This window comes from Bombina bombina, chromosome 1, assembly GCF_027579735.1.
Source record: "Bombina bombina isolate aBomBom1 chromosome 1, aBomBom1.pri, whole genome shotgun sequence".
Lineage (NCBI taxonomy): Eukaryota > Metazoa > Chordata > Amphibia > Anura > Bombinatoridae > Bombina > Bombina bombina.
Window position 1 is genome coordinate 474,401,568 of NC_069499.1, and position 13,898 is coordinate 474,415,465.

A 13,898-nucleotide genomic window follows, 5' to 3' on the forward strand; every position below is an offset into this window, starting at 1 on the left:
TTAATGTGTTGCACTTTCACAAGAAATATGGATCCGAGAAGAGCTGAATGTCGCAAGCTGCTGCCTTCTTCCACATTCGGATCATCACAAATGATCCAAAATGCACATACCTAATTATTAGCCAGAGAAAGCCAAGATATATCACCTTTTTTGTCCCTAAATGTCATGAACATTAGTTTACTTCTCTTTTTAGAAACAAAGAAAAAGGGAGGTCTTGTTATACAAATGCAGCTAACCATGAAATAAAATACAAAGAAACATCAAAAAGCAAACCAGTTTTCAGTTTATTTAACTAAGATACATAAGCATTAAAATAAAATTTAAAAACAAAATCCAAGTACAAACCATTTCCAAAAAGATGTAAAATTCATGAATTATTTTTTTTTTTTAATAAAGATTTTTTCCCCCAAGAGTATTATTGAGCCCTTGATAAAAAAAAAATTATTAAATTTGATGTGTCATGTCAAAGTATTTTCTCACTAAATTTTCAACAACAAAAAAAAGGGAAAAAACAACAACAACAAAAAACACAACATTTTCCTTCCAATTTTTAGGTGTTTTCGGGAGTCAAAGTTTGAAGCAAGTTCAACAGAGAAATCCCAAATCAGAACCCGTGGTTATTTCATTTTCGATAACAGTATAAGTCATTCTTTTTGGCGAGAATAGTAAATTCATACTTTAATTCCGACCTGCCACAACTTTTAAATACTGAAGTGCATTATGAGCAGCATCATTGTGAGCATTACCACAAGAGATCCCAGTCCCATGACAGACAGTAACAGGATTTGAAGATAATTCAGCAAGACACTGGTATTGTCCATTAACGCTCAGTTCCTCTGAAAAATACAGAAGCAAAAAGACTTAATACAGTATAAAAATATATGTGGACAATAGCTAGTAATAATCGAGTACCCATGCAAAATGACCTAAATGAAAGCAAACAACTTATAACATTCAGGGTACAGGCATGTTTTAATATGTACCTTATTCAACTATCAACAACTTACTGAACGATGTATTGCATCAAATTCATGCTGGAATGCCAGAACATTGTACTTATTTAGCTTGTCTACACACAAAAACCCCCATAAATTTACAAGAATTTAACCAACATGCTTTTCAACTAAATGATACCAAGAGAGCAAGTCAATTTGAAGAAAAAAAAAAAACAACTTAAAGTTACACTACGTAAATCATGAAAGAAAATTAGCCGCTTCATATAAATTTTATTTTTTCTACTCCCCACCCCCCTCACTTATTACATTATGGGTATGCCTGCTTCAAAGGCAACACAGTTTATAAATTCAAAAATGTCTAAAAGCATACATAAACAGGGAGGGTTAGTAAAAGGCATCTACTAGTGTTTCGAAAGAATGGCCTCAAAAGGATCAAATACAGTCGCATCAGATGCAAAACTAAAGGCAGAGAGAGAGAGGATAGAGATGATAGCGACAGCGAGAGAGATAGTCTTATGTGAAGGCCCAATACTTGTCAATGTATGTAAAACTAAAATATCAAGGCACAATCAACCCATAGTCACATCACCTTTTATGCAGTAATAGTTTCGCAGGAAACCATCATGCATAAAATTGCATGGATCTAGGATATCTTTTGCTATCTAATGTGTGTGTGTGTTCTAGTTTCCACGTATAAAAACACATCAACTATAAATTAAATCAGTCATTTTTTCTGAATTCAACAGAGCACAGCAAACAAAATTCTTCAATCTGCCGGTCAGCTTTTGAGCCTTACATGTTAACTGCAACTGGAAAAGGAATGAAGACTGTAGCTATATTAAAGGGATATAATACCCACTTGCTAAATCACTTGAAAGTGATGCAGCACAACTGTAAAAAACTGACAAGAAAAATTTACATGAACATCTTTATGTAAAAAAGATATTTTACCTCAAAACTTCAACTCACAAAAGTGCTCTGTGAACAGTAACCCTTCAGCTACCGTCAGTTGCATGTCAGAAAAAAATAAATCAGCTTAAGTGCTGAGGTCACACTTTGCTTCAATGTGATCTCATGAATTCAATGAAATCTCATGAGATTTCGTAGTACACTTCCTTAAACTGAGGAGGGAAATAACATAACTGTGCCCACACATGACTGATGCACGCTCACATGCAACTCCCAGCACTAGCATCTTGATTGACTGCTTAAAGTCCCTTTACAATGGGACATGGCTACTGAGTAAATTTTGAGGTGAAATATCTTCTTTTCACATAGAGATGTTCAGGTGATAATTTCTCGTCGGCTTTTTACAGATATGCTGCATCAATTTACCTTTATGGACATTCTTTCTTCAGGAAACTATTTAGAGCTCCCTACAATCCCCTGAGTAAATATCTCAGCATCTTGATTAATGGAATAGGAGATGAGTGTAAGGAAGTGGATAATTACACAATTCACTTAGAGATCCAGTTGCCAGTATTTTTATGGAACTTTTAAGAGGAACTTATGCTGATAAATGGACTGTTGTGATTGGATCTACCACTAGTGTTTGGAAAAAAATACTTTATTTCCTAGAATACCCATGTCCGATTTGGTGAGCCTATATGCTAATTCTGAGAACCTTCCTCAACAAAAGCTAAATGCATTAATCTCATTTAGCCACCAATAAAGCAAGCGTAACCTAGGTTCTTAAACAAAAAATGGCCGGCTCCTGAGCTTTACATTTTTAAATAATACTTTTTAAATAAAGATGGCAAGAGAATGAAGAAAAATGAATAGGAGTAAATTAGAAAGTTGCTTAATATTGCATGTTATATCTGAATCATTAAAGAAAAAAAATTGGGTTTAGTATCCCTGTAAACTTTCTTTAAAGGGACAGTCTACATCAGAATGTTTATGGTTTTAAAAGATAATCCCTTTATTACCCATTCCCTAGTTTTGCATAACCAACAGTTATATGAATACACTTTTTACCTCCGATTACCTTGTATCAAAGCCTCTGCAAACTGCCCCCTTATTTCAGTTCTTTTGACAGACTTGCATTTTAGCCAATTTATGTGTGTCACATAGATAAGTGTACTCACGCGCGTGGGGTTACTTAGGAGTCAGCACTAACACCCTCTAGTTGTGAAAACACTGTCAAAATGCATTCAGATTAGAAGCGGCCTTCAAGGTCTAAAATTAGCATATAAACCTCCTAGGTTTAGCTTTAAACTAATACCAAGAGAACAAAGCAAAATTGGTGATAAAAGTAAATTGGAAAATTGTTTAAAATTACATGCCCTGACTGAATCATGAAAGTTTGTTGGACTAGACTGTCCCTTTATGGGGAGTCTCCAGGACGCACTAGTCCAAAATCAAGTTTACTTGTGAAGGCTAGGCAAACTGGACTCTAAAGCCCTGTTATTAGCTCAAATACTTACGGCAGATCTAAATTTGAGGTTAGAGATATCATGTAGCCAGAACTGTGGATAATAAAATGTATGATGGTCTTATTTTTTTCAGGAAGATAGTATATATTAATCTTAGATCAGGGCCATAAAACACATAGCCCCTCTTCCTGCCACTGAACACATTCTACAATTCGGCTTCAAGAAAAGCATTACTCCTTTTTTTATCAAAGGTGAAATCTACCAATGTCTCCTGGTTTTGGATTTCAAACACCAGTAATACTTTTATAAACAGCTCTTAACTGAGGAACAATTAAAAGGTTTAAACATGCAGCAAAACTATACAGATTAGTCTTTTTCTTTTGTTAGCTAAAAGCTTTAAAGCCTTACAGCCATCAAAAAAAGAAGAAAATAATCAACCTCTAGTTAAGACATGGTTTCTACCAAATGTAAAGCTTCATGGACAGGATCATTTTAGTGAGCATTCTGAAAGAACATCTCCCCTTTAAGCATATGACATTGCATAAAGCAACATAAGCAACCTTTTTAACCCCTTAATGACCGAGGACGTACGCCACACGTCCTCAGAAAAAAGGCAGTTAACGCCTGAGGACGTGTGGCGTACGTCCTCGGTTTGGAAAGCAGCTGGAAGCGATCCTCATCGCTTCCAGCTGCTTTCCGGTTATTGCAGGATGCCTCAATATCGAGGCATCCTGCAATAACAATTTGTACCCCTCCGGTGCAGAGAGAGCCACTCTGTGGCCCTCTCTACACCGGCCATCGATGGCCGCAATCGTTGGTGGGTGGGAGCTGCAGTGGGAGGCGGGTGGGCGGCCATCGATGGCTTCAGATTCACAGAGGGGGGCGGGATCGGGGGCGGGAGAGTCAGGGGCGCGCACAGACACGCGCGCGTGCACGGGGGATCGGCGGGCGGGCGCGTGCACGGGAGGGAGCGGGTGGGAACCACTTACACTACAGAAATAATTATGTAGTAAGTGGGAGGAAGAGGGGGAGTAAATGCCCCCAAAAACTAATCTAAGGGATCTGGGAGGGGGTGGGGGTAGGGGTTGGTCGTGGGGAAGCTACACTACAGCAAAATGTAAAAAAAATAAATACAAAAAGAGGAAAAAATATTGTTAACTGGGTACTGACAGACAGCTGCCAGTACCCAAGATGGCCCCCAATAAGGCAGGGGGGGGGGTTAGAGAGCTGTTTTTGGGGGGGATCAGGGAGGTTGGGGGCTAAGGGGGGATCCTACAAAGTAGCATATGTAAATATGCTAAAGATGTATTTTTTTTTTAAAAAAAAAAACTTTTATTTTAGTACTGGCAGACTTTCTGCCAGTACTTAAGATGGCGGGGACAATTGTGGGGTGGGGGAGGGAAGGGAGCTGTTTGGGAGATATCAGGGGGTCTGATGTGTCAGGTGGGAGGCTGATCTCTACACTAAAGCTAAAATTAACCCCGCAAGCTCCCTACAAACTACCTAATTAACCCCTTGACTGCTAGCCATAATACATGTGTGATGCGCAGCAGCACTTTGCGGCCTTCTAATTACCAAAAAGCAACCCCAAAGTCATATATGTCTGCTATTTCTGAACAAAGGGGATCCCAGAGAAGCATTTACAACTATTTGTGCCATAATTGCACATGCTGTTTGTAAATAATTTCAGTGAGAAACCTAAAATTGTGAAAAATTTAGCGTTTTTTTTAATTTGATTGCATTTGGCGGTGAAATGGTGGCATGAAATATACCAAAATGGGCCTAGATCAATACTTGGGGTTGTCTACTACACTACACTGAAGCTAAAATTAACCCTAGAAGCTCCCTACATGCTCCCTAATTAACCCCTTCACTGCTGGGCATAATACACGTGTGGTGCGCAGTCGCATTTAGCAGCCTTCTAATTATTAAAAAGCAAAACCAAAGCCATATATGTCTGCTATTTATGAACAAAGGGGATCCCAGAGAAGCATTTACAACCATGTATGCTATAATTGCATAAGTTTTTTGTAAATAATTTCAGTGAGAAACCTAAAGTTTGTGAAAAAAATTGTGAAAAAGTGAACATTTTTTTTTATTTGATCGCATTTGGCGGTGAAATGGTGGCATGAAATATACCAAAATGGGCCTAGATCAATACTTTGGGATGTCTTCTAAAAAAAAATATATACATGTCAAGGGATATTCAGGGATTCCTGAAAGATATCAGTGTTCCAATGTAACTAGCGCTAATTTTGAAAAAAAGTGGTTTGGAAATAGCAAAGTGCTACTTGTATTTATGGCCCTATAACTTGCAAAAAAAGCAAAGAACATGTAAACATTGGGTATTTCTAAACTCAGGACAAAATTTAGAAACTATTTAGCATGGTTTTTGTTTGGTGGTTGTAGATGTATAACAGATTTTGGGGGTCAAAGTTAGAAAAAGTGTGTTTTTTTCTATTTTTTCCTCATATTTTATAAAAAAATTTATAGTAAATTATAAGATATGAGGAAAATAATGGTATATTTTGAAAGTCCATTTAATGGCGAGAAAAACGGTATATAATATGTGTGGGTACATTAAATGAGCAAGGGGAAAATTACAGCTAAACACAAACACCGCAGAAATGTAAAAATAGCCTTGGTCCCAAACGGACAGAAAATGGAAAAGTGCTGTGGTCATTAAGGGGTTAAAGGGATACTGAACCCAAATTTTTTCTTTCATGATTCGGATAGAGCATGCAATTTTAAGCAATTTTCTAATTTACTTCTGTTATCAATTTTTCTTCGTTCTCTTGATATCTTTATTTGAAAAAGAAGGCATCTAAGCTAAGGAGCCAGTAAATTTGTGGTTCAGAACCATGGACAGCATTTGTTTATTGGTGCTGTCCAATCAGCAAGGACAACCCAGGTTGTTCACCAAAAATGGGCCGGCATCTAAACTTAAATTCTTGCTTTTCAAATAAACATACCAAGAAAATGAAGAAAATTTGATAATAGGAGTAAATTAGAAAGTTGCTTAAAATTGCATGCTCTATCTGAATCACAAAAGAAAACATTTGGGTACAGTGTCCCTTTAAGGAACTGAAAACAAACCTGTTTTAAAAGTAGGAGCATGTGCTAAAGTTTCTGGGACAAACAGAGAAAAGTCATAGGTTCATCTTAAAGGGATACTAAACCCAATTTTTTTTTCTTTAATGATTCAGATAGAGCATGGAATTTTAGGCAACATTCTAATTTACTCCTATTATCATTTTTTCTTTGTTCTCTTGCTATCTTTAAATGTAGCCACCAATGAGCAAGCGCCATCCAGGGTGCTGAACCTAAAATGGGTCAACTCCTAAGGTTTACATTTCCACTTTTCAAATAAAGATAGCAACAGAACAAAGAAAATTTGATAATAGGAGTAAATGACAAAGTTTCTTAAAAATTGCATGCTCTATCTGAATCATAAAAGGAAAAAAAATTAGGTTTAGTGTCCCTTTAAGCCTCCCTAAAAAAAAAACATGCACTTACTTAAAAATCATGTAAACCTTCAATTAAGATTTACTTTTCCAAAATGTTCTGGATTTCATCTATATATTAATTTTGACCCGTGTCCCCTCCAGAACACCCAGTATTAGTAAGAGTGAGGATGCTTGTAACAAATTCTACCACCCCTGGTCATGCACTAGGTTTTATGGAGCTTAGCAATGCTTTCATATATGCAGTGGCCACACATACACTAAACACAACGTAAACTTTATGACATGGTAGTCAAGTAGTTATTTCAATTCTATAAAATGATAAAGATTAACAAATCAGCAATAAGATCTAACTAATTTAGCTTGTCTAGATCTAAGCTAAGCATCTGGCACTATTTCACACAACAATTTAATTCATTAACTGTATTGCCTTGGTCTGGACACAAAAAACATGGGTAGAATGCACCCTAAAAGTGAGAGAAAAGTATCAATTAAAGTTGCATAGTTCAGAGCATGTACTTTTAAGATCTGTTTAAATTCACTTTTAATTACAAATTATACTTTTGTTCGAATGGTATTCATTGAAAAAGAATATGTAAAAATCCTTCACTGCTGGGAACTGGTGATAAGTGTTTGTAGAATAGCCTTATGCTTGTCCCACATTCAAAGTTTACATTTATAGGAAATATGGGCTGACTTGTTGGGGCTATTCTTATATGTATCATTAGAACTTTTTGTGCTACCTGGGCTTTGTAAGGCAGATGGTTGCCATCAGCATCTCCACAGCTGAGTAAGTGTGCTGAATGCATCAAAGCAAGAACCAAATAAATTATAGTGCGTGTAAATATCTAATAACTAAGCGCCAAAATGGAACACACACAAGCTGCCAAAATAAGACCATTCAGCCACCACTGCATGGCTCTTTTGAAATGCATATTACACAATCAGTAAAATTGAAAAATAAAGTAGAAGTCACAAAGAGAGCTTAGCTTGTGGGATCCTAAATGCTTCTGCATCCCTGTGTATGTATGAGCAACAAAATTAGGGAGCCATATTTGATGCATTTAAAAAAAAATAAAAAAATTTTACATTTAAAAAAAAAAAAAAAAAAAAAATTTGAGCGGTCTTGCTCCACACTTACCTATATCCAAGTATTTAACATTAAATTTTTGCTCCTCTGCTACTTCACCAAGCATTTTGACATAGTCCGTGTTGGGAATACTGAGTGGGCTTCTTTTTAGCAAACTTATTTTCTCTCCAGTTGAATTTTTAAGATGATCCCATGTGCACCCAAGGTTGTTTCCAATCAACTTTTCCTAAAAGCAAAACAACCAGTAACTTAAACATTCTAACTGTTTTGCCCATCTCGCCATTTACATTAACCCCTTGCGCCTATAGGATGTATATATGTCATGCGGAGATTGAACAAAATATATATATATATATATATATATATTCATATTCTATCTTTTATTTTTGAAAACAATACAATATATTAGCAAACAGTTCACAGCTTTAAAAGATACAGTGCAATGTGAAATACATTTTCCTAAAATAAGATAAAGTTTCTGCGAGTGACCCTAAATTTCTGCCCCTTCTATGGTATGGATCACAAAATCGAGTACCCATATTCTTAGTCTCGAACACCTGTAGAACTATATGATCATCCCAAGCAGCAATTGTGGAGAGATACAGCTTTGTCTCTCAAACAGAAAAAAACTATAGGGAGATTATTGGGAGGGGGCGAGGGGAAAGGATATAGATGGTAGATGTTGCAATCTTAGTGTGTGTAGGTATGTATCATTAAGCCTATCCCGCTGGGAGACCCGATTCCCAAAGGAACAGCAGTTCAGCATAGTAATCTAGTTTACCATTGATGTAGTAGCAATATCTCTCTAGGGCTAGGTTTTGCTTCATTTGCTCTATCCACATGTGTAGGGTAGGAATCTTGTCGGACTTCCAAAGCCTGGGTATTATCTGTTTGGCGCTACTTATAGCCAGGCGAAAAAGTGTGGTGTAGTGTGTAAAGGGGAGCTTGGGAGTGACATGAAATAAGTAGATAATGGGGTCCAAGGTAATATCACCGTTTAGAAATTAAATCGATTGATATCCTGCCAAAATTGGCCTATTAGAGGACATGTCCACCATATATGAAACGGAGTACCCTCCTCTGAGCATTTCCTCCAACATCTATCAGATGCTTCGGGAACGATAGATACACACATATATATATATATGGCGGCACTAGTTAGAGGGGGGGGGGGGGGGATCCTACACTGCAGAAAATGTGGAGGGAAGAGAGCTGTTTGGGATGGATCAGGGGGTGAAAAGTATCAGGTCGGAGGGTAATCTCTACACTAAAGCTAAAAACATAATTTATGTAAGAACTTACCTGATAAATTCATTTCTTTCATATTGGTAAGAGTCCATGAGCTAGTGACGTATGGGATATACAATCCTACCAGGAGTTTCCCAAACCTCAAAATGCCTATAAAATACACCCCTCACCGCACCCAAAATTCAGTTTAACGAATAGCCAAGAAGTGGGGTGATAAAGAAAGGAGTAAAAAGCATCAAAGGAATTTGGAAATAATTGTGCTTTATACAAAATAAAATCATAACCACCATACAAAAGGGGGTGGGCCTCATGGACTCTTGCCAATATGAAATAAATGAATTTATCAGGTAAGTTCTTACATAAATTATCTTTTCTTTCATGTAATTGGCAAGAGTCCATGAGCTAGTGACGTATGGGATAGCAATACCCAAGATGTGGAACTCCACGCAAGAGTCACTAGAGAGGGAGGGATAAAAATAAAAACAGCCATTTACCGCTGAAAAAATTAATCCACAACCCAAAATATAAGTTAATTCTCATAAATGAGAGGAAAAAACTTAAATCAAAAGCAGAAAAATCAAACTGAAAAATCTGCCTGAAGAACTTTTCTACCAAAAACTGCTTCAGAAGAAGCAAATACATCAAAATGGTAGAATTTAGTAAATGTATGCAAAGAAGACCAAGTTGCTGCATTGCAAATCTGATCAACTGACGCTTCATTCTTAAAAGCCCACGAAGTGGAAACTGATCTAGTAGAATGAGCGGTAATTCTCTGAGGCGGGGCTTGACCCGACTCCAAATAGACTTGATGAATCAAAAGTTTTAACCACGAGGCCAAGGAAACGGCAGAAGCCTTCTGACCTTTCCTGGAACCAGAAAAGATAAATAGACTAGAAGTCTTCCTGAAATCTTTAGTAGCTTCAACATAATATTTCAGAGCTCTCACCACATCCAAAGAATGTAAAGATCTCTCCAAAGAATTCTAAGCATTAGGTCACAAGGAAGGAACAACAATGTCTCTATTAATGTTGTTAGAATTCACAACCTTAGGTAAGAATTTAAATGAAGTCCGCAAAACTGCCTTATCCTGATGAAAAATCAGAAAAGGAGATTCACAAGAGAGAGCAGATAATTCAGAAACTCTTCTAGCAGAAAAGATGGCCAAAAGAAACAACACTTTCCAAGAAGGTAGTTTAATGTCCAAAAGAATGCATAGGCTCAAATGGAGGAGCATGTAAAGCCTTAAAAAACAAATTAAGACTCCAAGGAGGAGAGATTGATTTAATGACAGGCTTGATAAGAACCAAAGCCTGCACAAAACAATGAATATCAGGAAGTTTAGCAATCTTTCTGTGGAATAAAACAGAAAGAGCAGAGATTTGTCCTTTCAAGGAACTTGCAGACAAACCCTTATCCAAACCATCCTGAAGAAACACTAAAATTCTAGGAATTCTAAAAGAATGCCAAGAGAATTTATGAGAAGAACACCATGAAATGTAAGTCTTCCAAACTTGTTAATAAAACGGATTTACGAGCCTGCAACATAGTATTAATCACTGAGTCAGAGAAACCTCTATGACTAAGCACTAAGCGTTCAATTTCCATACCTTCAAATTTAATGATTTGAGATCCTGATGGAAAAACGGATCTTGAGATAGAAAGTCTGGCCTAAATGGAAGTGGACATGGTTGGCAACTGGACATCCGAACAAGATCCGCATACCAAAACCTGTGAGGCCATGCTGGAGCCACCAGCAGCACAAACGATTGCTCCATGATGATTTTGGAGATCACTCTTGGAAGAAGAACTAGAGGCGGGAAAAACAGAATTTATGTTTACCTGATAAATTACTTTCTCCAACGGTGTGTCCGGTCCACGGCGTCATCCTTACTTGTGGGATATTCTCTTCCCCAACAGGAAATGACAAAGAGCCCAGCAAAGCTGGTCACATGATCCCTCCTAGGCTCCGCCTTCCCCAGTCATTCGACCGACGTAAAGGAGGAATATTTGCATAGGAGAAACCATATGATACCGTGGTGACTGTAGTTAGAGAAAATAATTCATCAGACCTGATTAAAAAACCAGGGCGGGCCGTGGACCGGACACACCGTTGGAGAAAGTAATTTATCAGGTAAACATAAATTCTGTTTTCTCCAACATCGGTGTGTCCGGTCCACGGCGTCATCCTTACTTGTGGGAACCAATACCAAAGCTTTAGGACACGGATGATGGGAGGGAGCAAATCAGGTCACCTAGATGGAAGGCACCACGGTTTGCAAAACCTTTCTCCCAAAAATAGCCTCAGAAGAAGCAAAAGTATCAAATTTGTAAAATTTGGTAAAAGTGTGCAGTGAAGACCAAGTCGCTGCCTTACATATCTGATCAACAGAAGCCTCGTTCTTGAAGGCCCATGTGGAAGCCACAGCCCTAGTGGAATGAGCTGTGATTCCTTCAGGAGGCTGCTGTCCGGCAGTCTCATAAGCCAATCTGATGATGCTTTTAAGCCAAAAAGAGAGAGAGGTAGAAGTTGCTTTTTGACCTCTCCTTTTACCAGAATAAACAACAAACAAGGAAGATGTTTGTCTGAAATCCTTTGTAGCCTCTAAATAGAACTTTAGAGCACGAACTACATCCAAATTGTGCAACAAATGTTCCTTCTTTGAAACTGGATTCGGACACAAAGAAGGCACAACTATCTCCTGGTTAATATTTTTGTTAGAAACAACTTTCGGAAGAAAACCAGGTTTAGTACGCAAAACCACCTTATCTGCATGGAACACCAGATAAGGAGGAGAACACTGCAGAGCAGATAACTCTGAAACTCTTCTAGCAGAAGAAATTGCAACCAAAAACAAAACTTTCCAAGATAATAACTTAATATCTACGGAATGTAAGGGTTCAAACGGAACCCCTTGAAGAACTGAAAGAACTAAATTGAGACTCCAAGGAGGAGTCAAAGGTTCGTAAACAGGCTTGATTCTAACCAGAGCCTGAACAAAAGCCTGAACATCTGGCACAGCCGCCAGCTTCTTGTGAAGCAAAACAGATAAAGCAGAAATCTGTCCCTTCAAAGAACTTGCAGATAATCCTTTCTCCAAACCCTCTTGTAGAAAGGATAGAATCTTAGGAATTTTTACCCTGTTCCATGGGAATCCTTTCGATTCGCACCAACAGATATATTTTTTCCATACTTTATGGTAAATTTTTCTAGTTACAGGCTTTCTAGCCTGAATAAGAGTATCAACGACAGAATCTGAGAACCCACGCTTTGATAAAATCAAGCGTTCAATCTCCAAGCAGTCAGTTGGAGTGATGCCAGATTCGGATGTTCGAACGGACCTTGAACAAGAAGGTCCCGTCTCAAAGGTAGCTTCCATGGTGGAGCCGATGACATATTCACCAGGTCTGCATACCAAGTTCTGCGTGGCCACGCAGGAGCTATCAAGATCACCGAAGCCCTCTCCTGATTGATTCCCAGCCTGGGAATGAGAGGAAACGGTGGGAACATATAAGCTAGGTTGAAGGTCCAGGGCGCTACAAGTGCATCTACTAGAGTCGCCTTGGGATCCCTGGATCTGGACCCGTAGCAAGGAACCTTGAAGTTCTGACGAGACGCCATCAGATCCATGTCTGGAATGCCCCATAATTGAGTTATTTGGGCAAAGATTTCCGGATGGAGTTCCCACTCCCCCGGATGAAATGTCTGACGACTCAGAAAATCCGCTTCCCAATTTTCCACTCCTGGGATGTGGATTGCAGACAAGTGGCAGGAGTGAAGCTCCGCCCATTGAATTACTTTGGTCACTTCTTCCATCGCCAGGGAACTCCTTGTTCCCCCCTGATGGTTGATATATGCAACAGTCGTCATGTTGTCTGATTGAAACCTTATGAATTTGGCCTTTGCTAGTTGAGGCCAAGCCTTGAGAGCATTGAATATCACTCTCAGTTCCAGAATGTTTATCGGGAGAAGAGATTCTTCCCGAGACCATAGACCCTGAGCTTTCAGGTGTTTCCAGACCGCGCCCCAGCCCACCAGGCTGGCGTCGGTCGTTACAATGACCCACACTGGTCTTCTGAAGCTCATCCCTTGGGACAGGTTGTCCAGGGTCAACCACCAACGGAGTGTATCTCTGGTCCTCTGATCTACTTGGATCGTCGGGGACAAATCTGTATAATCCCCATTCCACTGTCTGAGCATGCACAGTTGTAATGGTCTTAGATGAATTCGCGCAAAAGGAACTATGTCCATTGCCGCAACCATCAAACCTATTACTTCCATGCACTGCGCTATGGAAGGAAGAAGAACAGAATGAAGTACTTGACAAGAGCTTAGAAGTTTTGATTTTCTGGCTTCTGTCAGAAAAATCTTCATTTCCAAGGAGTCTATTATTGTTCCCAAGAAGGGAACTCTTGTTGACGGGAATAGAGAACTTTTTTCTACGTTCACTTTCCACCCGTGAGATCTGAGAAAGGCTAGGACAATGTCCGTATGAGCCTTTGCTTGTGGCAGAGACGACGCTTGAATCAGTATGTCGTCCAAGTAGGGTACTACTGCAATGCCCCTTGGCCTTAGCACCACTAGAAGGGACCCTAGTACCTTTGTGAAAATTCTTGGAGCAGTGGCTAGTCCGAATGGAAGTGCCACAAACTGGTAATGCTTGTCCAGAAAGGCGAATCTTAGGAACCGATGATGTTCCTTGTGGATAGGAATATGTAGATACGCATCCTTTAAATCCACCGTGGTCATGAATTGACCTTCCTGGAT

The 13,898-nt window shown here is 38.8% G+C and overlaps 1 protein-coding gene across 1 annotated transcript in view; it reads right to left on the bottom strand.

Annotated features, from left to right (window-relative positions):
* Window positions 1-263: 263 nt before the first annotated feature.
* Window positions 264-13,898, bottom strand: part of LOC128645483 (interferon-inducible double-stranded RNA-dependent protein kinase activator A homolog A-like) — a 55,990-nt gene continuing 42,355 nt past the window's right edge. The window contains exons 7-8 of the mRNA XM_053698505.1: window positions 7,937-8,111; window positions 264-836 (exon numbers count right to left, since the gene is read on the bottom strand). Coding sequence (XP_053554480.1) covers window positions 679-836; window positions 7,937-8,111 — 333 coding nt within the window. The 3' untranslated portion in view covers window positions 264-678. The remainder of the gene's footprint in view (window positions 837-7,936; window positions 8,112-13,898) is intronic.